The sequence below is a fragment of the Talpa europaea genome, assembly GCF_964194135.1.
Source record: "Talpa europaea genome assembly, chromosome: 6".
Lineage (NCBI taxonomy): Eukaryota > Metazoa > Chordata > Mammalia > Eulipotyphla > Talpidae > Talpa > Talpa europaea.
In genome coordinates, this window is record NC_140072.1 from 58,966,041 (window position 1) to 58,979,821 (window position 13,781).

Consider the following 13,781-nt stretch of genomic DNA (forward strand, 5'->3'; position numbering starts at 1 on the left):
TGGGGGGCAGGTTTACCCACATATCTACAAAATTCTCAGACAATAGCTGGGTGTTGTGTAACTCAGTTATTACACTATCTAGGAATGGCATCAGATTCCACAGTATTCAATTTTGAAAGACTCACACTGTACTACCCCATCCCCAATTCAGGTACTAATAACAAATCCAGGTTGTCATCTTGGCTTTTGACCAACTATGGATTGGAGGTTCCAAAATTCCCCCCTTTGCTTTGATTAATTTGCTTGAATGACTCACAGAACCCAGAGAAATATTTTACATAGAGCAAGGTAGGAAAGGGCATGCCACTCCCAAATCTCCACTTCTTCATCAACCTGGAAACTCTTCAAACCTTCAACCTTTGGAATTTTATGGCAGCTCCAGTACATAGCCATGATTGATTAAATCACTGGTCATTGGTGATTCAGCCTCTGGCCTCTGGGTGTTGGACTGACAGTTGCTTCTTCTGGCAACCAGATCCTATCCTTAAGTACATTCCTATTAATGTAACAAACGACACCTTTGTGTCTCTCTCCTTAAGAAATTCCAAGGATTTTAGGAGCTCTGAGCGAGGACCTGGTATGAACACCGAATATGTTTCTTATTATAAGTTACAGTATATTTAGGATTATTACATGTTCTTAACAAATTGACTTTTAACGTTATGAAATAGCTCTCTTTATTCCTGATACTATTCCCGTTCTGAACTCCACAGTATCTAGTGTTACTAGCCATTATCTTTCTTTTGATTAGTATTTGTATGGTGTATCTTTTTCTGTTCTATTTGTTTAAAGATTTAATTATTTATGCATACAAGAGCTGGGGTGTAGACCAGAGATGAGGGAGGGTGAGAGGATTCACCAGAGACAGAGTGGGGAGCAGAACAGGCAGATTGACTAAAATACACTGCTGAGAGGAGCAGCGGGTGAGTCAGGAGTGGTCTGCCGTGCCATGTGGATAGCTCCCTGGCTGGGGATTGAACTTGTGCTGCAGTGGCTGCGGATACCTTCATAGGTTGCATCTTAACCCCTTGTGCCACCAGGGAGGCCCTGTTTTATTTTTTTAAGATTAAACCTATTTAAAGTAGGCCTGTTGTAGATAGTAATACGTAGTTGTATCTTCCTAGAGTTTTTAGATTATTTACACTTAACATGATTCTCAAAATGTTAAAGTTACCATCTTGCTATATTAGTTATTCTATATACTTTTCTCATTTGGTTTTTGTTCCTTTTTTCCTATTTATATACCTTCTTTTGGCTGAATATTCTCTATGATATAGTTCATTTTTTATTGGAAATTGGTTTTTCTAGGGTTTAGTGTGCATCTTTAACAGCATGCTCTACTTTTTTTAACTTAATTTTTTTAAAGATTATTTATACAAGAACTGGAGTACAGTCAGAGGCGCAGACGGGTGAAAGAATTCACCAGAGACAGAGCAGGGAGCAGAACAGGCAGACAGACTGAAGAAGCTGCTGAGGGGAGCAGCAGGCAAGACAGGAGAGGTCTGCCGCACCATGTGGGTTGCTCTGTGGCTGGCCAGAAGTCGAACCCACGCTGCAGAGACTGTGGACAGCTTCACTGCACAGTGCTCAACCCGCTGCGCCACCACCAGGGAGGCGTGCATGCTCTAATTTAAATAATGTGTTATTTTTCTGATAGTGTAAGATTTTGACAATATGCGTACATTTTTCTTGCTCATCTTTTGTGATGCTGTTGTATTACATTTTACTTCCGCACATTAAATATCCCACATACATTATTAATGTGTTTGTGTTAAAATAGTCAAGCGTAGACATGTTTACTTACACGTTAACTATTTCTTATAATCTTTATTATACAACTAGATCCAGATTTCCATCTAGCATAATTTTTCTGGCTGGAGAATTTTCTTTTGATGTTTCTTATACTTGTGTGTTTGGAGCCAAGTTCATTTATTTTTTGGTTATTTGGAAAAAGCATTTGCCTTTATATTTCAATGATATTTTTGTTGGGTATAAAATAACATAGGTTGGAATAGCCTTTTGGATATGTGGAGTCTAAGTTTAGAAGTGATCTGAGACATTCTGTGTGGTGGAAAAGACACCTAGGTAGGCTGATCGTTGGATCTTATGGTGCTGGCTAGCAGGGAGTGATATAGGAGGAGGATGGAAGTAATCATTTATGAAGAATTGGTAACTTTGAAAAGGTCAATGGACTGGAGAAACAAGAACCTGGTGTCAAAGTCCTTCCAAAACCTACCACATATCCCTTAGCTCTTGCTTTTAAAATAGTTCCAGCATTAATCATAAAAAAAGTGACAATCCAGGGGCCTCCCCTGGTGGCGCAGCGGTTGGACGCTGGGCTGCAAAGCTGCCCGCAGTCTCTGCAGCTCCGGTTCAATCCCTGACCACCAGGCTAGAGTCCCACATGGCACAACAGACCTCTCCTGCAGCGCTCGCTGCTCCCCTCAGCAGTGTATTTCATCAGTCTGCCTGTTCTGTTCCTCGCTCTGGCTCTGGTGAGTTCTCTCACCCTCCTGCACTTCTGACTGTACCCAGTGCTTGTATAAATAAATAAATAAAACTTAAAAAAATAAGTGACAATCCAAAGTATCATTATATTCTTTTGAAAGCATTGTAAGAAACACTTACTTTAAAGTAGAGTGGAATAAGTTGAAGGAATATGTGAGGCAGTAAAAAGATAGGAATCATGGTAAAATTCTTAAGATCATCTCTGCTCATTAACTTGACATTAGCTTTATTAATATTTCCTATTTCTTCTGCCCTAACCTTAATATATATTTGATATTTAAAGTGACCTAAAATTTAACTAGTTCTAGAAAATTAACTGCTATAATTTGTAAGGAAAGGACTAATTATTGGGACTATGACAAGAATATATTTACCGATAAAGTTTGCATAGAATAAGGGATACTTTTAGGAGTTTAAAAGCCAGCTAGGCCGACTAAAATAGTTTTTTAGGCTGTGTTCAGAAGTTTGTAGAACAGATATATTCAAATATTCAAGTGTTATATCCTTTTGTGCATTTATTGTTAGACATTATTATTAGGTGAAAGGGGACAGAGATGCTTGGTCAACTCAAATTTATCACTGATTTTAAAAACTTAATTTACATTACTTTGAATTATGTGGTTTGTTTTTAAAGATATTTATGATTTTTACCTCTTATAAGTCTGTTGTATTTGGATTCTTTACTGTTTCACATTTAGAACTATTCCTGGTTCTATTATTAATTGAATGGTATGGACTTCCAACCAGGTATTTAACAAGAGTACAGGATTTGGCCAGTTCTGTAGTTTTCCTGGAGTACTTATTTCCCTTAAATTTCACATGGAATCCTGGTACAGAGGACAGATAGTTGATTTTTTAGAAAGATAGACATTTAAATTATACCAGAACCTACCTGTGAAGTAAGATGTCCATGAAAAGAAAAATTTTGAGTTTAAGCTGTTGGCTGTCTTACATTAACTCACCTTCCTGTTAATGTTTTTATTTCAGTTGCACAGCATATAGGAAATTCTGTTTCAATGCAGGTATAAATGGTAACAGATTTTTCCCCCTTTATAACAGCTTTGTAATGTCAGAAAACTCTTCAGTTAAATAGGCAGACTGGCAGAACAAGCTTGATTCTGAACTCTATCCCAAAATGAGTTCACCTAGCAAGACAAGTCATAGCATTGACTGTTTCCATTGTGTTAAAATTGATTATATAACATCTGTAGGGTATTAAAATATTTAAAATAAATTTTAATTAAATGTTTTCATAAGCCTTAAATGGCAGTCACCATTCAGACCTGTTTGATTCCAGATGTCTGTCGTATGGTATACTTTTTTCTTACAAAGAGATGTAACTTACATCTATAAACTGCTAAGGGATTGATCACAAAGATCTACAAAGAGCTCACATGACTCAATGAAACCAAAGTGAACTATCCAGTCAAAAAAAAGGGCAGAAGAGCTAAAAAGACTCTTCTCCAGAGAGGAAAGGAAAATGACCAACAGGTATATGAAAAAATGTTCAACATCACTTATAATCAGGGAAATGCAAATCAAAACCACATTGAGATATCACCTTACACCACTGAGAATGGCACACATTAAAAAAGCAGACAGCAACAAATGTTGGCGAGGATGTGGAGAAAAAGGAACTCTCCTACACTGCTGGTGGTAATGCAAACTGTTCCAAATACTATGGAAAGCTCTGTGGAGGTTTTTCACACTACTAAAAATGGAGCCACCATATGACCCAGCAATTCTACTCCTAGGATTCTACCAGGGAACACAAAAACATTAATTCAAAAGGGTACCTGCACCCCTATGTTTATTGCAGCACTATTTACTATAGGTAAGATATGGAAACAGTCCAAATGCCCAAAAATAGATGAACTGGATCAAGAAGATGTGGTCTTTGTACACAATGGACTACTATTCAGCAATCAGAAGAGATACTCGTGCCATTTGCAGCAACTTGGATGTAGCTGGAAGGGATTATGCTCAGTGAAATAAGCCAGAAGGAAAAAGAAAAATATTGGATGGTTTCACTTATAGGAAGACTATAGGGGAACCAAATGAGGCATCAGGGGAAAAAAAATCAAAACCCAAAATTAACAGGCAACTAAAAATCAGAGACATTCTGTGGGGAAGGGTAAGGGAGTGGAATCACAGCAGGGGAGGGAAGAGCACAAGTGACTAGTGATGGTGCACTAGTGACCTGGTGGTGGAAATTTATGGGGGACTACACCTGAGAGGAAAAAATAAACATTGTGCAAAAACGAACAATGATATAAAATATATATGAATAAATAAAAAGGAAAGATATAACTTACAGATCTAGACACATTAGTTTATGACTTAATTCCCTATATTTTATGATTTAATATTTAAGTTTGATCTTTTAAAGAAATCTGTGCCAACTTTGTGACTTTTTTTTTTTTCCCCCCCTCCAGGGAAATGAGGCAAGTTATCCTTTGGAAATGTGCTCACACTGTAAGTCAAATATTCTTATCAAAAATTTCTTTTATTTATACATCTCTGTATATGAACATGTGTCTTATACCCCTGTGTATCTGTATGTCAAAGTTAGCTCTAAACTATTTAAAATGGGTAGTGAATTTGTCAAAGTCTTTCGAGTTGTCAGAATAGGGAAATATTTCTTAATAGGTCTCTTTATTAGTAGTCTCTGTACTATGCTGTCATTACAAATAAATCTCCAAATCTCGATGATTTCACCCAGTTGCAGTTTTGCAGGTTCACAGTGTTTTCAGTAACTTTATTTATCTTCATAAACCAAAGTGCCTACTGAAGGCAGAATCCTGGTAGACCAAGCAGCTATTACAAAAGGTCCACAGAAAATGAGTAGTGTAAGACATTGGTGGGCTGGTTATTTCTGACTGTACTGGGGTATGTAAAGAAAGAAAATGACTAGCTTAGAATTCTTGATTCAAGGATAGGTCAGAGGACATGGGCAGTTATAAAGATCATAAGGCCTCTTGTGTGGAAGAATGAGATCCTAGAACTCCCAAATCATTCAGAATCTTCCTTGCCTGCTCATTCCTGTTTTATGACGCTGATCCTCCCTTGTTTGGAATGTCTTTACCTGGCAATTCGGTGTCACTTCCTTTTTGTCTTATTAAAACCTCATCTCTGTTGATCATTATTTTTCATTTGTTTAATTTCTTTTCCCAAAACACCAGTTTCTTTTATTCTCACCAATACCTTTGCTTGCTTATGCATTCTGAGTAGACTGTTCTTCTGTCAGCTCTTCACTGACAGCTACCATTCAACTGTCAGCATAAATGTCACCGCTTTAGAGATGTTTTCTGTCACTTCCTACTCTCCTCATATTATCCATGATTCTGTTATAAGCAGTACCCTGTTTGTTTTTAATAGCAGTTAGCATAGACTGAAGTTACTTCTTTGTTAATCCATTTTATCTTCCATTTTGAACTTCTACAATTTCTTAAATATTTTAAAGGTAATACTCTGAACAGTTACCCGGAACTGTTCATCACCATCCCAGATATTCACATTTTATGTTAGTATTTCTGTTCAGGCTTTCCTTTGTGAATTTCTTACACAGTTACCATCACATGTAGTAGGTATCTATTTCTATTTTAAACTTTAAAAAAAAATGTTCCATCTAGCAAGTTGTTACAACCAAACCTAATTATGACTAGATTAGGGGTTAGTAAACCACTGCTTAACAGTGTTTTTGCTAATTATTTACTTATTGTCTATGGCCGTTTTCATGTTACAATGGCAGAGTTTAATAGTTGCAACAGAGACTGTAAGGTTGACAAAACCTGATTCTGAGAACTATCAATTCTGTCATTACCTAACAGTTTATGAATTATGGTTCAAGATAGAGTAGTTACAGAGTACTGCTCTGGGGTGTTATCTTGATCTGTGTTTATCTCTGTCAGTTTTATAGTATCTTTAAAATTGTAAGGGTTTCTCTCAAAATTGTGCCTTGTTATTCATTGTTCACTTTGTGAACATTTGCTGGTGGGCAAGAAAGGGGTGTAGAAGTCTGTAACTAGCTAGGCTTTGGTGCTGTGAATAGAATTGGGTTGGTTGTTGGTAGTACAACTCTGAGAGGAAATGAGGTATTAGGAAGTTAGTTTTTGTGTTTTGGGCCTCAGGGGGCAGTATATCCCAAGTTCTTTCTCTTTTGCTCTCTCTTTAAATCTAGGAATGAGGGTCATATATCTGGTTGCACAGAAAAATGCACCAAGGCAAAGTCAGAATAACCCTTCTGCACATCCAGAATGGCACAAACCAAGTTTTTAAAAAAGTGTGATAAGTATATAAAATAGATTTCTTATGCTGTTAAGGCTGTCCATTTCAATTTTATATTCAGAATTTTGTAAATCTTTCACACAATGTCATCTATGCTTTGAAGGCTCAATATGAGACTTGAACTTTGTCTTTAATAATCTGTACTTACCAATGGTGGTTCAACCAACTGTGAACTTATCAGAATGATCGTTTTCCAGTTCTAGTTTTTCCTATATTTCCTACTTGGTTCACTGGAATATAATGTACTTTATTGTATTTTACATATAATTTGAATGAATTTCTCCAAAGTGAACTTTTCTATATTTAAAATCACTTTTTTCCCTATCCCCACATTGTAGTAAACATTTTTGTCTTATTTATGAAACCACTTCTTACTGAAAGAGCTTAATGTTATCTGCTAATAAATAGTACAATATATGTAAGTATGTTAAAAACCAACCCTTAAAGCATTTCCCTCTTTATACTTCCCTATTCAGGTTAAATTCTATCCTGCCTTTTCATCCCTTCAAGACCCACCTCAATTCTCTGATCTCAGCTATTTCATAATTGGCCCCAGTCTGCAGTGGGTCCTCTCAACTCTTCAAATAGTTACTGTTTTGTGCTTTTAGTTATTAAATTATGTCACTTTTAAAAGAGGAAATAAGATTCTAAATTATATGCTGTAACATACTCTCTTTGACCCTGTGACAAACAGATAAGCATTCACAAAATGCTTGAAGTCTGGCAGCTGGGAAAGAAGAAAAGTGCATAAATTATTACATTTATGTAATAAATGGAAGTAAACCATTTCTAGAAATAAAACAGGTTCCAAGGAGAAAAAAATCGTTGCTTAATAAGGACACTAAGAAATGTTTCATGGAATGGGTAACATTTGAAGTTGCTTTTGAAAGCTGTCTAAGATATGGGTGTTGATTAATTCATTACCTATCTGATTGGTTGTCTGTTTTTAGTCTGCCCAAATTCTATCTAGATCTTCAACATGTCAGCAAATCCACCCCCACCCCCATAATCCTTTCCAAGTACCCTATTGCTTTTTGATCAGTGGTTGTGTTTCCTAGTCAGTTTATAAGAAAACAGAACATTTTAAGTGTTTGACTTCTTTCCCTCTACTTCCTTCCAATTTCCACACCTATCATACACACACAAGCTTTCCTAATGTCATACTCACCCTAAATAACCTCTTTCCTTTAGTGTGAATTTGGGTTATAACTCCTGTATTAAAGGTTAGCCATGTTCTGTCATATCTAGCACCTTAATTTTCTCTCTCCCCCTCCCCCCTGCCCCTTTATCTTTCCTATGTCCTGTATAGCTTCTCTTCTCTTTTCATTTTATGGATATAGTCATCTCCTCTTTGATCCTGATCCTGCATGTAGCTCCTAGTTTTTGTCCATTTTCTTATGTTTGAGCATGTCCAAAGAAGAGCATAAACATTTATCTCCATTTCCATAGTCCTGCTCATTTCCTGGCTTGCTGTAATCTGGTTTATATCATCTATTAACCCTGTGACAATAATTGTAAGGTCACTTTCACTGATGTGTTGCCTAATTGCCAGATCTGATGGATTAAAAAAAACTGAAATTATTTGTTACTTGGGGAAGTTTGAACACTGATTACTTAATATAACGGAATGATTAATTATTAATAAATTAATTTTAGGTGCAGTATTACTGTGATGTTTTTAGAAAGATTATCTTTTTGAAATAAATAATAAATACTGAACAGTTTCAGAAATTAATATTTTTGGTATTTGTCCTAAAGTAATTGAAGTGGATGTAAAGATAAAATTAAATTTCTCATGTGTTAATGGTTAAAGCAGTATGATAGGCATATAGAACACGTTATACTGGTGTCTCAGTCATTGTATGTGTTTGAAATTTTCTTTTATAAAGCAGCTTTTTTAAATGAATCAGAAAAGGGTAGGTTGATAACTATTATCAAAAATAATTATACTAAGCATGACATACAGTACAGCGAGCTTTGATAATAATAAGGGATTGTTTAAGCTAATTTTCATAAATAAAAAAATTGAGACATTTATGGTTGAAGTATAAGTACAATGCCTGGAATAAACCTGATGCTGATTAAGTATATGTTGATTGAATAAGCTCAGAACTGGAGTGTGCAGACAACTAGTAGGATAATATCAAAGGCCGTATGTACCTTTAGGAAAACTCATTAGTTACCAGTCATCCCATTTGTTTTCATAAGGAATAACAATTATAGCATTTAACACATGCTAGGCACTATGCTAAGCATTTCTCATATAGCAACTTTTTTGATCCTCACAATATTATCTCATAAGAGATAATATTATCTTCTCTATTCTGTTAAAAGAGAAAACAGATACAGTGAAATCCCCCTCCCCCCAATATGGCATAAGGTCATAGAGCCAGCAAGTAAGTAAAGCAACAAAGCAGTAATTTGACTACAGGCAAACATATTCACCGATTTGTTTAATCTCAAGTCATTGACCACTTTTTAATTTAATTTATGTGATTTTGTTTCTGTTGGCTCACTTGTCTCCACTAGGAAATGTATACTCTGTTGGTGTGGTTTGCTTAAAGATGAGACCTTAGTTGCAACTTGGCATGATAACTTGGAAAAATGAGTGCAACATTGTACTTTAGATTGTTTAAGCATATAACTAGTTTGGGGTACAGTTGAAAGTATGAGTGGAAAATCAGATTCAACTGATTTTTACTATTGATAAAGACAGTATAATTCTGAATGGTTTTGTTAAAATTGTTAAATACAGGGCCTGTTTTGTAGGCCGAATATAGAACAAAGACTTTTTTAATTGGAAAGATTTATCAAATTTCATTAGGTGACCTAAGAACAATTTTGCAGACTCTAAAGGAGTGTTTCTTCTCTGCATATTGAACTATGTGTAGAAACCTTGAAGACATCTCTAGTCATTAGCAGAGTGCTCTAATTTTGAGTAAACCTCGTATTCAAGCAGTTTTGTTGCTGGTTTGAATATTTATTGATGATTAAAGTGGAGAGATACTGATTACTTTCTGTGTTAATTTATACTCTCAGATTGTCTTGATAGTTCACTGTTCATCTTCATTGCATTTTTTTCTTTGTTTTGAAAACAAAACTTTTCAGAGAAGTTAATTTAAAATTAATTTGAATTTCCCTTTTCATTTGTGCTTCTTTTGTTTCCATTCTTATAGGGACTGGCTTAACTTCGTTAATTTTTTTAAATGATGTGTGATCTAAAGAGCAATTTCAGGTTTACTCCCAAACCTTTGTTCATCCTCTCAGAAATCTTTGTAGGAAACCTTGTTAATATCAATAAAAATTCTGTTCAAATGTGAACAGGTAAAAATGTTTTAAAACATTTTCTTCCTGAAATGTCATTTATTTTAAAACATTTTTATTTGAAATTCAAAAACTTCATAAGTGTGTCATAGTTTGTTTCTTAAACTATCTGCCAGATACGATTTATCATTTTACTTAGCAACTCAGTGTTGTTGAACTGTAATTTATTTCACCTAGTCCACTTGAGAATTACTTCTGCTTTCTTTGAGTCCACTTAGAATTACTTATCTTCTGCTTAAAGCATTAGAACTCAGAAAGGAAGAGAAAAGTGGAAATTTTTCTAAAGTGTAGTGCCTGAACTTGAATAATCTAGGCTTTAGCTTCTTGTCTTATTTTGCTGTTATGGTACTTTTTATATTTTTTTAAAATCCCTGGATTCTCTATAGTATTTCAGATATTTGAGACTTTTAGGCAAGTAGTGAAGAAAAGTGAGTTCTGGTTTTCTTTATCCATAATGTCAAATTTTGGTATTTGGTAGCTGTTACAAATTTGTAGTTTCAATAATGAAATTCATGACATGTAGCAATTTGATTTTCTACCACAAATTTGAATATTTTTGTATTTGTTATATACAAGTTAGTTATTTCAGTTGAGAAAAGCCTAGCTGTTTAGCAAAAAATGTAAATTCTTGAGTTCCTCAAAATGTTATAACCAAAAATATAGAAAAATATACAAAAAGGAATTGAGGAATACATACAGAATAGTAGCATTGGTCTGAAAGAAATTTCATTTGTGTTAGATAAAAAGAGAATAAAAAATAATTACTGAAATAGAGGAAATTTTCCCTCACCTCAGAAATTAAATCTTTTGGTTAAAAGAGCATTCTGATTGCTTAGATCAGATGAAAAATGTCTACATTAATCTTAACTTCTTTTGTAATATTAAAATTCTAAGAGTTAAAAAGAGAACCCTAAAAGGTTTTTTTGGAAAATAATTGCCTAAAAAGAATAGGAGGATATTGGCAACAACTGTAGATGATAGAGAGCAATGGAGCAATTCATTCAAAATCCTTAGTTCCTGAACCCAGAATTTGCTGTCAACCAAGTGATCACTTTGTTGTGAAATCAAAGCAGAGATGTTTCCAGATACCTAAGGACTTGGAAAGTTCCCCTTTCTTAAATTCTTCAATATGTACCCAGAAAAAATAGAAGTTTGAAAAAGAGATGAAATGAAATCCAAGATACCAGTGAAAGTATCAGGATTAAAATTGCCATGATCCTACAAATCAGTTGGCTCAAATTAGAGCAAGAAGCTATAATTATCTGTGAAGAATGTTTTCAAGAAGAAAGTAAAAGGTGATAGGTAAACTGTGTGGTGTAATTCCTTAATATTAAAATAAAAGGCATATCAGTAATGGGGGGGAAGGTATACTGGGGATTCAGAATGCAGATAACGTTGTGGATGATAAACCACACTGAGCTCTGGAACAGCTCTAAGTCAGTCTTGAATAATTGAAAGCTGAAAGTAAATGATGACTTTTGAGTATGCAGTCTTCTGTGAAGATACCATATGATTTTTTTGGAGTTGTGGAAGCTAAATAAAATGCACATAACATTTTTAAATGCAAGAGAACAGGAATAAATAAAAAAGCAGGAAAACTTGGAGCGTGAGATGTAGTGAGATGGAGTTGGATTTACTTATAAAAGCAAATCTTGTGAGAGCCATATCTTTGAATAAGATATGTTATTGGTCTATAATATATGCTTATAATTTAAAATATATCAATCACTTTTAAACTAGAATTGTTAATAACAATGAGAAAACTTGGAGATATGTTTTTACAATCTTATAAATACATACTTTTTCATTAATTTATCGCTCATTTTGATAAGAACTCCAGTGTAGATATACCAAAAGGTGAAAAATAATAGCAATATGAATACTATCAGCAAGAAAACAAATTGCACACAAATTAGAAAACATCTTAGAAATATGTATTCTTATTTTTATCCACCTGGGATAGCATTCTTATTGTTTGTTTTCTCCATCCAGAAATACATGTTGAGGAATATGAATGGTTAGTATCCCTTAGCCTGAGTTCCTATGCAGACTTTTCAGATAGAACTAATACATGAAAAGAAACTGGAAAATATTTCAGACAATAATAGTTCCACCTTTGCCATCAACTTTACAGCACTAAACAACTTGACTCTTGGTATGTTTCCTTAAGCTTGAGTTTTTTACCTCCAAGGTTTCTTCTAACCCAGTGCATTATGTGGCTTTTCTATGACAGATTTTTTTCTAAAGCTCAATGAACTCTGAAAACAAGTGTTAAAAATGAATTTTTAGAATTTTTGTTACTGTGTAGCTTATGTGACATCTTTGTAGAATATTCATTTATAGGACTAAGTTCTGGCATGGTGGGTCATTTTTGATCATTTCTTTTATGTAAGTAGGAGGAAGCAATGGTATATAACATTCACATTTAAAAAAATAATTCCTAACTTACTTTTTTTTGCAAAACATATACCCATTTTTCTCTTGTCCCTCCTCCCCCACCTGTTAAAGCTGTTTTTGCATTTACATTTTTAAGAGGTGGTCTAGAAGAAAACACAGTTACCACTATCAGTAACAAAAGAACTGAAATCACTGCAATCTTAAGATAGTAAAAGGATAATGGAATTTAATGAGCTGTTTTATGCCAACAGTTCTAGACCTTAGATGAGATGGACAAGTTCCTTGTAAAGCAAGCATGTGAAGTTGACACAAGAACAAATAGAAATATCTTAATAGCATATCTTTTTATAAAATTGAATTCTTTATTGAAAAATTTTGACAAAAACTCCATGACCAGATAGCTAGCTTTACTGGTAAATTTTAGCAAACATTTAATTAAAAAAATACTATGAATCCATATGAATCCATATTCCTTCAGAAAACAGAAATTAGCATTATATGATAACAATACCAGGAACATTATAGAGAACACTAGGCCAATATTCATCATGAATATATGTGGAAAAATATCCTTATATATTAGCAAGCTCAATCCAGCAATAAGTGAAATGAAATATAAAATGTGACCTAATGGGGTTTATCCCAGGAGTAAAATTTTCACTAACAAAAATCAATGTAACTCACTATAGTACAGATAAAAAAACACACACACGCAATACAGGTTTACTTTGTGTTATTACACTTTACAGATAATGCATTTTTACAAATCGAAGGTTTATGGCCACTGCATTGAATCTATTTACCAATTTTCCAACAGTGTATGTTCACTTTTTGTTTGTCACATTTAATCAAGGGTATGTATTGTGGGATTCTTTTTTTTATTCTTTTTGGATGCATAATGCTGTTGCACTCTTAAATAGACCACTACAATATAAAAGTAATTTTTATATATACTGGAAACCAAAAAATTTGTATGACTTGGTTAATTGTGATACTCACTTTATCGTGGTGGCCTGGAACCAAACCTGCAGTATTTCCAAGCTGTATCTGTAGATATAGCAAAGTATTTGTTTGACACATTTCGGTATTCATTCATGATACTTTTAAATTAGGAGAAGAGAGAATGTCCTCAATCTGATAAAGGACACCTTTGAAAATCTGTAACATCATAATTATTTAACGGTGAAAGACTGAATGCTTTCCACCTAAGATCGGGGGTGGGGTGGAGGGAGGAAGCAAAGTTAAAAGAGCCAGAACAATTTTCA

The 13,781-nt window shown here is 34.3% G+C and overlaps 1 protein-coding gene across 1 annotated transcript in view; it reads left to right on the forward strand.

Moving 5' to 3' along the window:
• PPP3R1 (protein phosphatase 3 regulatory subunit B, alpha) overlaps positions 1 to 13,781 on the forward strand; it is a gene marked incomplete at both ends in the record, with an annotated part of 57,156 nt that overhangs the window by 26,337 nt on the left and 17,038 nt on the right. The window contains one exon of the mRNA XM_084234848.1: positions 4,944 to 4,983. Coding sequence (XP_084090974.1) covers positions 4,944 to 4,983 — 40 coding nt within the window. The remainder of the gene's footprint in view (positions 1 to 4,943; positions 4,984 to 13,781) is intronic.